Source organism: Prionailurus bengalensis, chromosome A3, assembly GCF_016509475.1.
Source record: "Prionailurus bengalensis isolate Pbe53 chromosome A3, Fcat_Pben_1.1_paternal_pri, whole genome shotgun sequence".
NCBI classification, from domain to species: domain Eukaryota; kingdom Metazoa; phylum Chordata; class Mammalia; order Carnivora; family Felidae; genus Prionailurus; species Prionailurus bengalensis.
The window spans coordinates 108,857,136-108,873,419 of NC_057354.1; the positions used below are offsets into that span (position 1 = coordinate 108,857,136).

The 16,284-nt window shown below is 34.4% G+C and overlaps 1 protein-coding gene across 3 annotated transcripts in view; it reads left to right on the plus strand.

Annotated features, from left to right (window-relative positions):
- The window catches only part of SOS1 (SOS Ras/Rac guanine nucleotide exchange factor 1), a 150,309-nt gene that overhangs the window by 74,183 nt on the left and 59,842 nt on the right, over positions 1 to 16,284 (plus strand). For all 3 annotated transcript variants that reach the window (XM_043604113.1, XM_043604115.1, XM_043604114.1), the window contains exons 3-6: positions 4,011 to 4,142; positions 6,050 to 6,214; positions 8,146 to 8,355; positions 12,127 to 12,270. In XM_043604113.1, the coding sequence (XP_043460048.1) occupies positions 4,011 to 4,142; positions 6,050 to 6,214; positions 8,146 to 8,355; positions 12,127 to 12,270 (651 nt within the window). The remainder of the gene's footprint in view (positions 1 to 4,010; positions 4,143 to 6,049; positions 6,215 to 8,145; positions 8,356 to 12,126; positions 12,271 to 16,284) is intronic.

Here is a 16,284-nt window from a genome sequence, read left to right on the forward strand (position 1 = left end):
TTTTTATCCCATTTTTCCATTGAATTATAAGGTCAACTATCTTTTATTCATGATTTCCTTTAGGCACTTAATTACATTGGTCTTCAGAGTAGATCTTGAATAGAACTCGTTGCCTGACTCTTCTCATGAATAATTCCAGTTGCTCTTTTGGATCTTAGGTTCTCCCACAGTGTTTATAAAATACAGCATTCAGCCTTGTGCCTAGTGTGTTAGAGTAGGGTTATGGAACTCATCTTGCTTATTATCATTCTGATGTTAGAGGGCGTTCTAGGAATTTGCTAGTTTGATAACATTGCAAACTCAAATTCAGTTCTTTCTTGATATCTCATACTATACTGTGTTTATTTAATTTCCTTATTTTTATTAATACAGAAACTAATATATAATTTTTCCAGTGTTGAAGGAGATCTCCATGAATTCTTGAAAATTACTGCGTCAGTTTTTGAGTTGCACAGGTTTGATCAAAATGTAGGCCCTCAAGACTCTAAATATTAATAAAGGATATTTCTTAGCTTCTTAATAGAAAACTTCTGAAGATATATAATTATCCAGTGCCCTGTCATGTTATTTTTAAGTGGTAAATCTGAGCCCTTAAAGTGGATGTAGCCATGTGATATACCAATGAGCTGGCTTTGGAATTGGGAAAGGTTGGGAAGAATGTATGAGTGAAATAGAAATAGCCATCAGTTGGGTAATGGGCTTTGTAATTTCAGAGTACTGTTATATACATAGTTATGTCTTTACAGCAACCCTATGGAGTAGTTATTACTCTGCTTATTTTATAGATTACACACCCCTCAGAATGGTAGAACAGATTTAATTTTTTTATTTTTATTTTTTAAATAAAATGCAGGGCTTGAATTCCCAACCCTGAGTTCAAGACCTGAGCAGACACTTAGCGGACTGAGCCACCCAGGTGCCCCTAGAACAGATTTTTAAAAAGGTGGAAACCTGGAATCTAATCATGGTCAAATACCCTTCTTCCTGTACCATTCCTGGAAACGTATTTAGACAAAAATCTAGATATATAGAGATTTTAAATGAATATAATGGTGTGTTAGATTCTTTTATCAGAAAACAATTTTTCACTTTCTTCGTTCATAAGGATTTTATATTTCTTTAATACATTTATTTTATTTCCTTAATACATTTACAAAGCCTTTTTTTTAAGTCATAAGGGTCATGAATTTTATAAGCCCTTCAAATAAATTTTGAGGTAAGAGATAATTCATCAACGTTTTTTTTTTTTAATTTGAGGCCCATATTAAAAACCGTACTTAAAAAAAAAGACCTGCGTTTGGCTTTGTGCAGATAGCTCAGAGCCTGGAATCTCCTTCGGATTCTGTGTCTCCCTCTCTCTGCCCCTCCCCTGCTCATGCTCTGTGTCTGTCTGTCTGTCTGTCTGTCTGTCTGTCTCTCTCTCAAGAATAAATAAACATTTAAAAAAATAGATCAGTCTGAATTAATGCAATATATAAAATTTCTGTCTTTCTAAAGAATACGTTTTGATTAAAGTATAAACATAATTCAAAGTAGAGTAGCAATTCTTCCTTAATACTTGGCCCCAAGGGGATTTATTTTAATGAAAAACTAAAAGTGGGTTTTAGTTGCCCTATAGTTTTAGGAATATAGATACTTTGAAAGTGCTTGAAAACTGATGGACTATATATGTATCTATACTATGTTAATTGAATATTATGTTATTTAATCTTGCTTATGTTAATTGAAAAGTTTTGAGAAATTGTACTAAAGATTGTGAACTATCAGAGTCCAAATGAAAGGGATTTCGTTTTACTGACATAGCCAAAATTCAACAATCCATGCCACCAGTATTTGAGTGTTGCTATCTGTCAGGCAGTGTTCCCGATGAATAAAGAAGCATTTATATGAGTGCTCTGGGAATGTAGAGGAGGGATATGTATTGTTTGTTTCTGTCTTTTCACAATAATTTTTCATGTTAGAAGATAGTGTATAAAAATTGCTCCAATCCGGTTCATTCTCCCTCATTTTCTGTATTTAATCTTTATAAAAAAAAAATAGAAGAAAAAACTAATAGTATTTTTTTCTGTTCTATGTCCCTGGTAAAGTATATTCTTTGTTAAATTTATTTTTTTTCTTTATTTAATTTCTTAAGTCTTGTCTTTCCATAATTATACCTGTTCTTTCTCTGGGAAGGGATTGCTATTCTATTTTCTTTTTCTTCCACCTCAACCCCTGCCTCCATTTTGCCTATGTAATTCTACCAGTGACTTTTTTTCCAAAGACCTATGTGAAATATGTTTAAGAATTGTATTGAGTTCAACGTCTATTCTCTTATACTTTCACTACCATACACCAGTGCTTTTTAGACTCTAGATCAGGACCCATTAGTAAGTCATAAAATCACATTATGCATTGCCCAACTAACTTTTTTTTAATACATAGAAAATATCAGTGTAATATCAGCGTGTAATAAGGGCAGGTTTTGTTTTATGAACTTTGTTTAGTATGTGTATGATGTGTAAGGATGCAATGAGATGTATTAAGAATTTATTATTTCTTACTGTGAGTTGAGGTTAGAAGGAAGGAAGAAAGGGAGGGAGGGAAGGAGGGAGGGAAAGAGGTGAGGGGAAAGAAAATAGCAGCACAGGGCCATACCATTATAAGATTTGTACCATGGTTAACCACAGGTTAAACCCATCACTGAAATTTTTAATTGGAAGCCATAGTTAAGTTAGTCCTAAATCTCTTTAATTGTCGTTTTTGGATTAGCAAATCTAGTATTGACTGGAGAAAGGAAAAGAATTTTAGCTTTTGATGTTGCTTTCCACCTTCTCCTCCTTTTCTCCTTTTTTACCTTCCAAACTCCCCCAATATTTTGGACCTTTGTATTATCTGTATAGTGTCCTGGCAAATAGCTTTTTAACTAGGCATTTCAATAAATTTGTAAACTCCATTTATAACTACAATAATTTCTTTCAACATACCTCCAGTTCCATTAATTAGAATTGAAACGATCACTTCTTAACTTTGGCAGCTGATTTCAAGCCTCAAACCTAGATGAAGAGAAAATTTACTTAACTTGAATGGGCTAAACTATTCTCACTTTATAAATTTGTTCTTAAGATGTCCTAAAATCAACATGTTTTCCCTCCAAAGTGTCATGTGACAGTCTCTTTTTTTTATTTTTCATTTTAATAGCAACTGACAAAACTTTTTAGGTTTATAATCAGGAGTGACATTTAATTTTATCTAATAGTTTTTACAGTTATCTACATGGTTTTAAATTATGTTAATAGCGACCTCTACTGGTTTTCACTGTGGTATCCTGAAAGAGTCACTTTTGCTTGAAGTGAACTACATTAGTTTATTAAAGTAGGAAAATTCAGCTTTTACATTAACATGAGTTTCTTCACTTTCAATGGAAAGCTAACCAAGTAAGTGCTAGAAATTAAAGAGAAGTATTTTGTAAAAATTAATGATTTATAGAGGGTTCAAACTCTAATGATGAACTACGGTGTATAAAAATTGCTGTTACCAATGTAAACCCTTGTTTTCCATGATCTGTAAATAGTTTTGAAGTCAAGTACTTTTGCATGATGAATAAAGAAAACATTTCTTAGAGGTTTCAAGTGCAAAATGCTACTTGAGGTTGTAATTGGTATTATTAAAAGGTCAAATGAATGAAAATTAGATTTAGATACTTGCTTCTTGAGCTTAGGTCTTGTTGAGATTTTATATAAGCAATGTTTATTCTAATCATTCTTGTCATTAACTTTATCACAGCTAAGTTGAAATCCTGAATGTGATATTCTCCCCTAGATAATACAAAGAATGTTTAATCTCTTAATTGTCTAATTAAGAAACTAATCCATTGACAGTAGAGTTTTCTCTTAAGTATGGTTGTAGTATAAATTATAGCACATGTGAAAAGCCTGCTTTTGGTATTCTTTGATTTTTAAAGTAAATTATAAGTGAAGAGCACTATTTAATATATTTGTTGCTTAGTTGTTATTTTCCTATTTTCCAAGGAACGTGTTCAAAAAAGTTTCCCTCATCCAATTGATAAGTGGGCAATAGCTGATGCCCAATCGGCTATTGAAAAGAGGAAGCGAAGAAACCCTTTATCTCTCCCAGTAGAAAAAATTCATCCTTTATTAAAGGTAAAGCTGAAATACTACCTTCTTGCCTTTTAAAAGCAAAATAAAACCCATCGTTTCAAACACTCAGCATATATTTTATGGATAATAGTCGATTATTAGAAGAATAAAATTCTCTCATTTTAATTTTTCCAGAAATTCATGTCACGGGGAGGGATGATATGACAATAGGGAAATATAAGTTGGGCAACATGATTTAAAGTAATTTCATACTGACAAAAATATGCAAATTGAAGGGTCTAAGAAAAGTTATAATTGTGGATTTCGTTCAGTTCTGGTGTTACTAGTACCTCAAAGAGAATTTATAAAACTCCTTTCTTATTGGTTAGACCTAAGTGTCCCTACACATCCTTCAAATCTTAATCCTTCACGTTGTTAGATGTGTAGGGACCTCTGTGAGTCTGCCACAGGGCTCTGTGTAATTTTTGAGCAACAATTGTCTAAAGATTACCTAAACTACCCAGCCCCACTTCTCATTTAAATCAGTCAGCTGAATCTCTCCAGAGCTAGTAGAAAGAATAATTGTTGGAAATGCTAATAATCCTGTTTCTATTTATTTAATAAGATTAACAAACTATAGATTAACTCTCACGTCAAAAATATAGGTATTATAGTAATTAAAACCTTAATACTTATGATACCAATCATTTTTATGTACTATAATACAAGCAAAATGTTAATGCTTTTGCGTACATTACCTCTAAACTTTATTACTCAACAAAGTTATTATTGTCATCCCCAGTTTGTAGATGAGGTGACTGAGGCAAAAATGGATTAAGTAACTTTTAGTCCATGTTCACAGGGCTCCAAGTGATGGTGTTAGGGAATTCAGCTCTGTTTGATCTCGTCCAAGACTTAAGATTTAAGACTAAACACTTGGATTATGTTTAAGACTGTCAAAGGTTATGTTTTGTACTCGGGTTGTTGGGATAGAAATATCTGTCTGTATTTTACTGGTCTGAGGAAATAAGTGCAAGCTATAGAGAATTACTAAACTACTAGTAACTACATACTTCTGTATAATTCTCTTTTCCTAATTTTTACTAGCCATACATTGAGTTTTATTCTGAGAGAATTAACACATTGAGGTATGTGCCTGCTGTGTCAGTAATGATCCTGAACTTTGAATTTAATGATCTAATTGCAGATACCATTTCAGTTTATTAATAAATCTTTATCACTATAACCATTTCATAGTTTTTATATATCTTTAAAGGTAAATGCCACCTGCCGCCAACTTATAAGTAAACTTCGTGTTTCAAAGGTTTTTTTTAAATCGGATTGTTTAGAAAATAGAATTTGTTTCCCTGTAGCAACTGGTCAGCCCCACAAAAGCCCATACCTTCTTTGAAGTCTAATAATACTATTTAACATGTTCTTAGTAACCACTGTTGTTCAGTAGAACATAGCACAAATTTTTTCTCATTGAAACAGTACAAATACCAGAAATGCGCCACCAGGGTTTTGGGATCCCAGATTCCTTTGGAATGAAGAACAGAGGTATAAGGCTAGTGTACATATTCCCAGATATCAATAATACATTAACTTTTGTTCTGAATAAAGAAAAAACCTCTTTTGTCATAGTTAATTCCAGGTATTCTGAATTAGGTAAAGTGAGCATTTCTCCTGTCCCCCAAACTGGGGCTTCCCTTCTTAAGTTAAGGATGATCTATTTAGTAATCTGTACTTATTAAGTATTTTACATGATCGTAGGTAATTTTGCTCTACCTACATTTCCAAATAGCAATATGTATATTATTCATAGATGAACCACTTACAATGAAATGTTGATAATCACAGGCCTCAGTAAAAGTTAAGCTAAATTGTATACATGTTTTTTTTTATTTTTAATCAGTGTGTCAAATTTATAGTATCTGATTTTTAAACATGTTTTTCTTTTAATTTTTCAGGAGGTCCTAGGTTATAAAATTGACCACCAGGTTTCTGTTTACATAGTAGCAGTATTAGAATACATTTCTGCAGACATTTTAAAGCTGGTGGGGAATTATGTACGAAATATACGGCATTATGAAATTACAAAACAAGATATTAAAGTGGCAATGTGTGCTGATAAGGTAGGATACTGATCTTCTGTATGTCTTGTTCTTAAGTTTTTATACCTGATTTATTGGATGCTAACATACTATTCAGATAATAAAATTATATATTATGTGTTAGGGTATATTTCCAGTAGTCTAATAGCAACTACACAATATATCACTTTATGGAAATAGAGTATTATATATATAGTATTAAACCATGTTTATTTTTAAAAATGTTTTATTTATTTATTTTGAGAGAGAGAGAGAGTGAGCGAACCTGTGAGTGGGGGAGGGGCAGAGAAAGAGAATCTCAAGCAGGCTCTGCACTGTCATCATAGAGCCTGACCTGGGGCTCGATCTCACAGACCATGAGATCATGACTTGAACCGAAATCAAGAGTCAGATGTTTAATTGACTGAGCCACCCAGCTGCCTGTAAACTGTGTTTAAAAATGTCATGCAGTTTTTCTTTTATGTGTTCCTGCAAGTAGAGTAAATGATAGTAATAATCTCTTATTAGTGAAATTCTTTAAATTATTTAGATTGGAGTACTTAGAAGATGATGAACTTTGAAAACAAATTTTGAAAATGTAAAAATACTAAACTCTTGAGGGCTTTATTTCAACACCTAACTCTCTTTAGATACTACTTCTGTGGTTTTATTATAAAAATATTAAGAACAAACATTGGGGCACCTGGGTAGCTCAGTCGATTAGGTGTCTGACTCTCGATCTTGGGGTCATGAGTGCAAGTCCTGCGCTGGGCTCCACGATGTGTGTGGAGCCTACTCAAAATAAAAAGAGCAAACATTATTGAAGTTAAGCATATATGTAACTTATTTCCTTTCGTCTTTGTGGTACCCCTGTAAGGTAGGTACTCTTTATAAAAGGGAAACTGAAGTTTAGAGAGATACAGAAATTGACCCAGAACTTACTAAGAAGTTTCAAAACCTGGACTCAAACTCTAGATCTCATTCTAAAGCTCTTAGTTATTACTCTAGATTGCCTCAATATTTTCATTTTATGAAAATTACTTTTCAGAAAAGAAAATATTTTCGGATGAGCATTTCGTTCCATTTTTTCCTCACTATACTCTTATTGATTTGGACTCTTCTCTCTGATTACTGAATCCACTTAATTATGTTCTAGTGTTTATTTTTTCTTTTAGAATGTGAGCATACAGAGTGAAAATCACCTGATCTGAGGAAGGGTCTCAAATGTATTGACATTTTTAAATGAATAACTATTTGGTTTTTAAAATATTTTTCAATGAATATAAAATATTTGTTACCTTTTAAATCAGATAAGTAAAATATTTTTTAGTACATACTATGACCTTACACAGAGAGGAGATGCAAAAGAAGTATAAAACAAGGCTGCAGAGTTGATGAAGGGAAATTTGCATTTGTGAAACAAGCACAGAGTGATACAAGATAAAATATTTCATCATGTTGTAGAGATAATGATGTCAAAATTTATAGAAGGGGAAAGGTGAGATTTAGTAAGAGAATAATAATAGGCTTCTTGGAAGAAGCAGGGCTAGTTTTGATCAGTTTCCAACAAATGTAGTCAAGGAGGCCAATTAGCAGACTGTGAATTATTCAGATACAGGGCAGTGAGGCCCTGGAATGAGGTGGTGATGACAAGGGTATGAAACAGAGGAAACTAAGGGAAGTCTAAGACAAAGTTTGGGAACAAATTTGAACTAATAGGTTAATAAGAGAGACAGACAGGTAGCAGTGTTAGCAGAGAGCTTGGAGGAGGCAGTTTGTGATATTAGATGTAGAATTCTGTTTGTAGAGAAAAATTCTGTTTGTAGGAAGCAGTGGCAATATAGCCAAGAAGAGATTATTGTGTTTCTGCTTTTTATCACTTATGAACTGTATTCAAAGAGCAACTTAGGGTGCTTATCTTTAACTACAGATTCATATTTCACTGTACTTTTTTTATATCTCTGACTATGTAGGTATTGATGGATATGTTTCATCAAGATGTAGAAGATATAAATATATTATCTTTAACCGATGAAGAGCCTTCCACCTCAGGAGAGCAAACTTACTATGATTTGGTAAAAGCATTTATGGCAGAAATTCGACAGTACATAAGGGAACTAAATTTAATTATAAAAGTTTTTAGAGAGCCCTTTGTCTCCAATTCAAAATTATTTTCAGCTAATGTAAGTATTGTTGTATACACATATATCATTGTACGTGTTAATTTTACGTGATCCCTTAAATTTGAATTTGTGTAGTTTATGATTGCTAATTTGTGATAACTTTTTAAGCTGTGTGATTTAATTCATAGTGACTGTGATCTCAGAGTTGCTACAACAGTTTCAATAAATTCAACATCAAAAATGAAAAGACCAAATCTAAACTAGACTGAACTATAAGTGCAAGTGAATTCAGTTTTCCATGTACTCCAAGGAATAAAGCCTCTTGTTAAAGTGGAAGATTTTTTTTTGTTTATTTTGACTCATTTGAGTCATTCAACTAATACTTCATCAGTACTGCCTGTATATACTGGTAGGCACCATACAGTACTTGGCAGTGAGGATTCAGAGATGAGTAGGAAACAATTCCTTACCTCAAATTGAGTCTAGTCAAGATGGAAATGTAAACTTGATGTTAAATTGCAACACAGTACGGTAATTACCATAATAGAAGTGCGATGACAATATTTTGGGGAGCAAAGAGAGGGAGCCAATAACATTGAAAATTAGAGAAGGGATTACTGATCTTACAATAGCAATCAAACCAACCTAACTGAATCCTGGGGAAATGCTGAATGCTGAGAACAGTTGAGATTGTCTAAGGGGGCTGCATTCGTAGATTGTCTAAGGTAGAACTCTAGGCACGGGTGACTGATAGAAAAGCAGTGCTCACTACAGAAGCTGGCACTGGGGCTCAAGTTATGGCAATGAGTGAACGTTAAAAGTTAACAGGAGTGGTTTATGAGTTGCACAAACCTTTAAGTATAGCAAAAAGGACATTGAATTGTTGACTTTAAATGGGTAAATTACATGGTATGTAAATTTTACCTTAATAAAGTTGTTTTGAAAAATAAAGGAGTAAAGAATAGGTAAAGATTTCTTAGGACACAAAAATCAAGAACCATAAAGTAAAAAATTAATGAATTGGATTTCATTAAAATGAAAAACTTTTGTTCTTATAAAGACACTGTCTCAGAAATAAAAATGTAAGCCACGGATTGGTAGAACCTATTTGAAATACATATATCTAATAAAAGACTTGAACCCATAATATATAAAGGACTTAGACAATTCAATAATTAGAATAACAGCCTGACAATTTTAAGTGGGCAGGAAATTTACACACTTTATAAGAGAAGCTATTCCAGTGACCAAAAAGCACATTGAAAGATGCTCAACATCCGTAGCCCTCAGGGAAATGCAAGTTAAGACCACAATGAGATACTACTACAAACTCATTAGAACGGCTGTAATTAAAAAATGACATTACCAAATGTTGAAAAGAGTGTGAAGCAACTGCTTGTGGGAATGTAAAATTCCCTCGTTGCTTGTAAGAATGTAATCTGGTACAAATACTCAGGAAAAGAGGTTGGCCGTTGGTGTAACATTACACATAAACTAGCCATACTGCCTGCAATTCCACTCCTAGGTTTTTACCCAGAAGAAATGAAAACATGTCCACACAAAACTTGTTTGTGAATGTTCATAGCAGCTTTATCTGTAATGGCCCCAAACTGGAAACAACCCAAATATCCATCAACAGGTAAATGGATATACAAATTGTGGTATGTCCATACGTATGGAATACTACTCAGAATTAAAAGGAATGAAGTAGTTATATAAGCAACATGGATGCATCTCAAAAACGTAACCTAAGAAACTAAACAAATATGATTATGTATGATTCCATTTGTTTAATATTGTAGAATTCTAATCTGTAGTGACAGAAGGCAGATTGCTGGTTTCCTGGGGGCAGTAGTGGTGATTAATGGGGATTGAACATAAGGAAACTTCTCAAGGTAATAAAAGCGTTTTATATCTTGACAGTGGTGACAGTTATAAGAGTAAATAACATCATAAAATCTCATCTAAAAGTACATCAAAATAGGTATATCTTATTGCATATGAATCCTACTTCAAAGTTGATTTGACAAAAATATAATAAAGTCAATAATAAAGATAATCAAATAAAAAAAGTAACTGAACAAATGCAAATGAGCATTTGTTTTTCAATTACCTAGACATTTTTCTAAAAGTTAAGATTGACAATCTTGTATGTAAGGGTTGTATGTAAGGGTTTGACCAAACTGTTACTCCCATACACTACTTATGGGAGGGTAAGCCAGTGGACTTTTTTAAAGAAAATATCCATTGACATTTCAAGTGTGTAACCCCATGACAGAAGCCCATCCAGGAATCTGACCTACAGAACATCGTAAGTCACCAAGTGTTGAATTGAGCATTCTTGTATCATGTCTACTTGTAACAAAAATGAGATAACAAAGGAATAGAATGAAGACATGAAGTAAAAGGACTCATGGGGGTTTTTTTCTGTCACTACTGGTAGAACAAGAGCTGGGCATCCCATGAGAAAGCCCAGGTAAGAGAAGCGCTGAGGCAGTTAGGAGGTTTGTGTAAGCACTTCTGCTCCATACCAAAGTAGGGTGGCTGCGTTGAAGGAAAGCACTGTATGACTGAATGGCTACCTGAACTAGCCATTTTCTTCATGAAACACTGCTTTTACCTGAAAGAACAACTGACAGGTCTGTAGTTATTTAGACTTGTGTGTTTGGCAGACATTTCTCAAAAATGAATGAAATGGGGGAATAAAACGAACAAACCTGTCACTTCAAGGAGAGTGGCAATATTTGTTGACAGTGATAAAATCTGAGCTTCCAAATGAAATAAAATTTTGGAAAATTTGTATCTACTCCCAAGATCGGTGGTGATACTAATAGGTTTGGTCTTTTAATATTCTGTAGTTAAATGTGTTAACATTTGGAAAATCTGCAAAATTCAATGGACCACTGTTTTCCAAGTGACCAAATTCATAATGCTACAAAAACACACATAGGTAAAGAATCCTTTCAAAATTTAATATAGCCCGATGGATTTTGATGTAACAGTACCAAATTGATGTGGTTTCAGATTCCACTTGCAACTAACCTTTAAGAAACTATCATTTGTTGATTTGGGGCATACTAGCATGAAAGGGTGTTCACTCCATTTATATGAAACGTCCAGAATAGGCAAATCCAGGGAGATAGAAAGTAGATTAGTGGTGGCCACCCCCTGGGCAGAAAAGAAGAATGGAGGATGCTGCTAATGGACATAGATAGACCTTCTCTTTGAGGTGACAAAGATATTCTGGAATTTTATACTGCCGATAATTGAACAGCTCTGAATATGTGAAAACCATTGAATAGTACAATTTAAAAGGGTGAATTTTATGGTATGTGACTTACATCTCAATAAAGAAACTGTACTGAAAAAGGAAAGGATATCTACAATTATTTGAATAGACAACTAAAATATTCCTCCCTTTTCCAACTACCTATCTGTGTAAAGCTAGATTTTCTTTGTGTGCTTTAACCGAAACAGTGTCTCACAACAGATTAAATACATATATGTGAAAATCGAGCTACCTTCTATTAAGTCTATTAGAGATTTGCAAAAATGTAAAAAAGTGCTAGTCTTCTCACTGTTTTAAGGAAATAACAGTTTTCAAAAAAGTGCTCTATATTGAGAACCACTGACCTTAAAGAAATATATTTACAAATTGTACACCTTTGCAAAAAGAATTCTTAAGCTGTCTTTCGCTTACGTTTCTAAGTTGTTAAAATTTCTCACTGTATTTGTCATGTTAAATTTTATGACTATAAAATGACTTATTGGCTCAAAATTTGTTTTTTATTCTATAGCCTAACTGAATTAATATGTTTTTCCTCCCGACAGGACGTAGAAAATATATTTAGTCGTATAGTAGATATACATGAACTTAGTGTAAAGTTACTGGGCCATATAGAAGATACTGTGGAAATGACTGATGAAGGTAGTCCCCATCCCTTAGTAGGAAGCTGCTTTGAAGACTTAGCAGAGGTAAGTACTTTAATTATACACCCAAAAAAGTCCATATAAAAGCCCTACATTGCATTAAAATTGGAGTCTTAATTCATGTTTCCAGCTAAAATCATAGATATTAACTGATGACCACTCAGCTATATTGCCTGTTCCTCATAGGGTCATTGTCAACATTTGTTTCTATTGTCTTATGAAACCCACAAAAAAGTAGTCTCTTATCCACTATGAAAAAGGAGATCCCACCAAGGAGAGGCATTTACAGCTGACACTCAATCATCTGTCTTATATAGCAAAGCTAAGAAAAGTCCATGAATGCCCTGTCAATGAAGAAGCCATGGAACTTGGATCTGAGGTTAGACTACTTGTGTTCTGGTCTAAATTCTGCTACTTACGAGTTGTATGTGACTGTGGGCAATTTATCTCAAATCTTTAAACCTCCATTTATATATATATATAAAATAGAGATAATAATAGGGTTCAGGATTTTTGTAAAAATTAAAATAACCTACCTAAAATATTTAGCTAACCACCTTCACACAGTAAGCTATTCAATATATGATAACTATACGTTATAATTTGGAATAGGAGGAGTGAAGTGAATAGGAAAATCAGGTCTAGGACCTAGATGATTCAAATGCTGTGGGGTTGGAAAAATAGTGACCCTCTCCTTGGGTATTCAAATGCTACAGTATATGAGTTAGTCCTAATAAGTTCGCATTCGTAGTCATTCTGAAATTTTTAGCTCTTCCTTTGTTCTTACTCTAAAATCCACAAACACAGGGTTGAGTTTGTAAAATAAAAAATTTAAGATTTTCAGGCAGAATAGCTTAAGCTTCACTGACAGCCCCTCCACTCTTGCTTCAAACACATAGAAGTCATAGAGTATATTTTTTTTTTAAAAGGAATATATATACGGGGTGCCCAGGTGCCTCAGTCAGTTTAGTATCTGACTCTTGGTTTCAGCTCAGGTCATGATCCCAGGATCATTGGATCAAGCCTCATGTGGGTTCCTCACTGAGTGTGTGGATCCTGCTTGAGATTCTCTCTCCCCCTCCCTCCCCCTCTCCTCCTCTTCCCCACTGTGTGCTCTCTCTCTCTCAAAAATAAATAAATAGATATTTTTTATAAACTTAAAAAGAAGGAATATGCAAAACTGGACTAAAAAGATCAGTAGTAGAGTAGAAATAGAGTAGGCATTCAAGGTAATGATCTCTGGTAGCTGAGTGTTCAACTCTTAAGGATAATGAAGATTAAATGTGCTCCGTGAAAGTGAGCAAGATTTCTTGTTTCAAGACCCTGATTGTAAGAGGATGCCAGAGAAATCTGTCAATTTCCTGCCTGCAAAGTTTTATAGGAAGTTGTAGACTTGAGGTGGGGGAACAGAAACACTACCTTATAACAAATATACTTTAAAACTTAACAAATTATCCCACAATATTAAGCCAGTGTGACTACAGAGCCTGAGACCCAAAAATCACAGAACAGGTTCTGGTCTGAAAGAATGATCATAAAGAGATGGGAGAGAAAAAAAGGAAACCAAACATTAGAAGCCTCCCCCTAAGAAATCTCTAACACGCAATTCCAAAATACAGGACAAATAATAATGCTTAGTGTGATATCTAACAAAATCAACAATTAGGAAAAAAAAAACCATTCCAGATGAAATTAATTTTGTGCAATAGATATATGAAGACTTTAAAAGAAGTTTAGGAGGCTCAAAGAGATAAGTGAAGAAATATTTATAAAGAAGACATTGTGAAACAAAAATAAGTGGAGGGAAAATAAGAACAGGTAGCTATCAAAAGAAACAATTAGGTGCTCCTGGGTGGCTCAGTCGGTTAAGGGTCCGACTCTTGATCTCAGCTCAGGTCTTGCTTGATCTTAGGGTCATGAGTTCAAGCCCTGGTTTGGGATCTGTGCTGGACATGAAGCCTACTTAAAAAGGGACGTGGGTGTATGCCTGGGTGGCTCAGTTGGTTAAGCATCTGGCTTTGGCTCAGATTATGATCTCACAGTTTGTGAGTTTGAGCCCCACATCAGGCTCTCTGCTGTGAGCACAGAGCCCACTTCACATCCTCTACCCCACCCCCACCCCATCTACCCTTCCTCTGCTCACGCATATGTGTGCACTCTCTCAAAACCAAATAAAAACTTACAAACAATTAGGGATATTGGGAATTAAATATAAATAAAAACTCACTATGTAGTCAACATTTGCTAGACCTGGTTCAAAAAGAAAATTTATGAATTGGAAAAAGGAATTGAGGAATTCACTGAAAGTGTGACACACAGAAACCACGATTAGAATATGATCCTCTTAGAACAGCTAAGAGTAATGAAGTCTACACTGAAAGACTTTAATATTTTCTAATAGGAGTTTCAGATAAAGAATGGTGGAGAAGAATAATTTGAAGGGGTAAAAGTTGAGCATTTTCCAGAAATGAAGACATGAGTTCCCAGGTCAAAAATGAATTCCAAATAGTGGGCAGGATAAATAAAAATAAACCTACAGTCAAAAACGTTACAGTGAAACTATGGATCAAGGATAAAGAGAAAATCTTAAAAGCTGTAAAAGAGAAAAGAGTACTACTTGAAAAGGAACTATAATTAGAATGACAGAAGACTTCTCTTTAACAATAGAGGCTAACAGTCAGTTGAGGAATATCTTCAAGTACTAAGGGAAAATAGAATTTTCTGTCCAACTAAACTTTTATTCAAGAGTGAGTTAAAATAATAAAGCTTGCGGAAGCAAATGTGAGAGATCTTCATGACCTTAGAATAAGCAAAGATTTTTAAAACAAGACACCAACACCATAAAAGAAAAGATTGATAAGCTAGATTTCATTAAATGTAAGAGCATGTGTTCAGCAGGGGTGCCTGGGTGGCACAGTCCCTTAAGCATCTGACCCTTGATTTCAGCTCGGGTCATCATCTTGTGGTTCGTGGGTTTGAGCCCTGTGTCAGGCTCTGCACTGACAGTGTGGAGCCTGCTTGGGATTCTGTGTCTCCCTTTCTTCCCGCCCGTCCCCTGCTCACGTGCATGTGCTTGTGTGTGCTCTCTCTCAAAAATAAATCCATGTTTATTTTTAAAAAAAACTGGTTATCCATATGGAAAGAAAAAACTCCTTCCTTAGCTCACTTCATACCCAAGTTCTCAACAGATTAAAAATCTAAAAAACAAAAAGCAAATTTTGAAAGTTTGGAAGAGAGGGGCACCTGGGTGGCTCAGTCAGTTAAGTGTCTGATTCTTGATTTCAACTAAAGGTTGTGATCTCACAGTTCATGAGATCAAGCCCCGCGTTGGACTCCATGCTGACAGCACAGAGCCTGCTTGGGATTCTCTCTCTCTGCCCCTCCCCCACTTGTACACACATTTTCTCTTTCTCTCTCAAATAAACTTTTAAAAAATTCAGAAGAGAATATAGGAGAATATATTTATGACTTTGAGATAGAAAAGCTTTCTTGGGGCACCTGGGTGGTTCAGTCAGTTAAGCGACTGGCTTCAGCTCAGGTCACAATCTCACGGTTCATGAGTTCGAGCCCCACATCGGGTTCTGTGCAGACAAATCAGAGCCTGGAACCTGCTTCGGATTCTGTGTCTCCCTCTGGCTCTCTGCCCCTCCCCCACTCACACTCTGTGTGTGTGTGTCTCTCTCTCAAAAATAAATAAATATTAAAAAATATATTTAAAAAGAAAAGTTTTCGTAAAGAACCTAGAGAGTGAAATCTATAAAAGATTAAAGTTTTTAAACTTCTGTTCACAAAAAGACACTATAAAGTTGTGAGAATATGAAAGAATGAAGTTGAACTTTGTGCCTCACACCATATACAAACATAAAATAGATCTAATGTAAGAGCTAAAATTATGAAACTCTTAGAAGAGAGCATGGCTAAATCTTCACAATCTTGGCTTTGGCAAAGGATTCTTAGATGTGACAACCAAAGCATGAGCTACAAAACAAAAAAATACATAATTTGGACTTGGGTGGTAATGGGAGGGAGTGAGGTATGATTCTAAAGGGGCAATGAGAG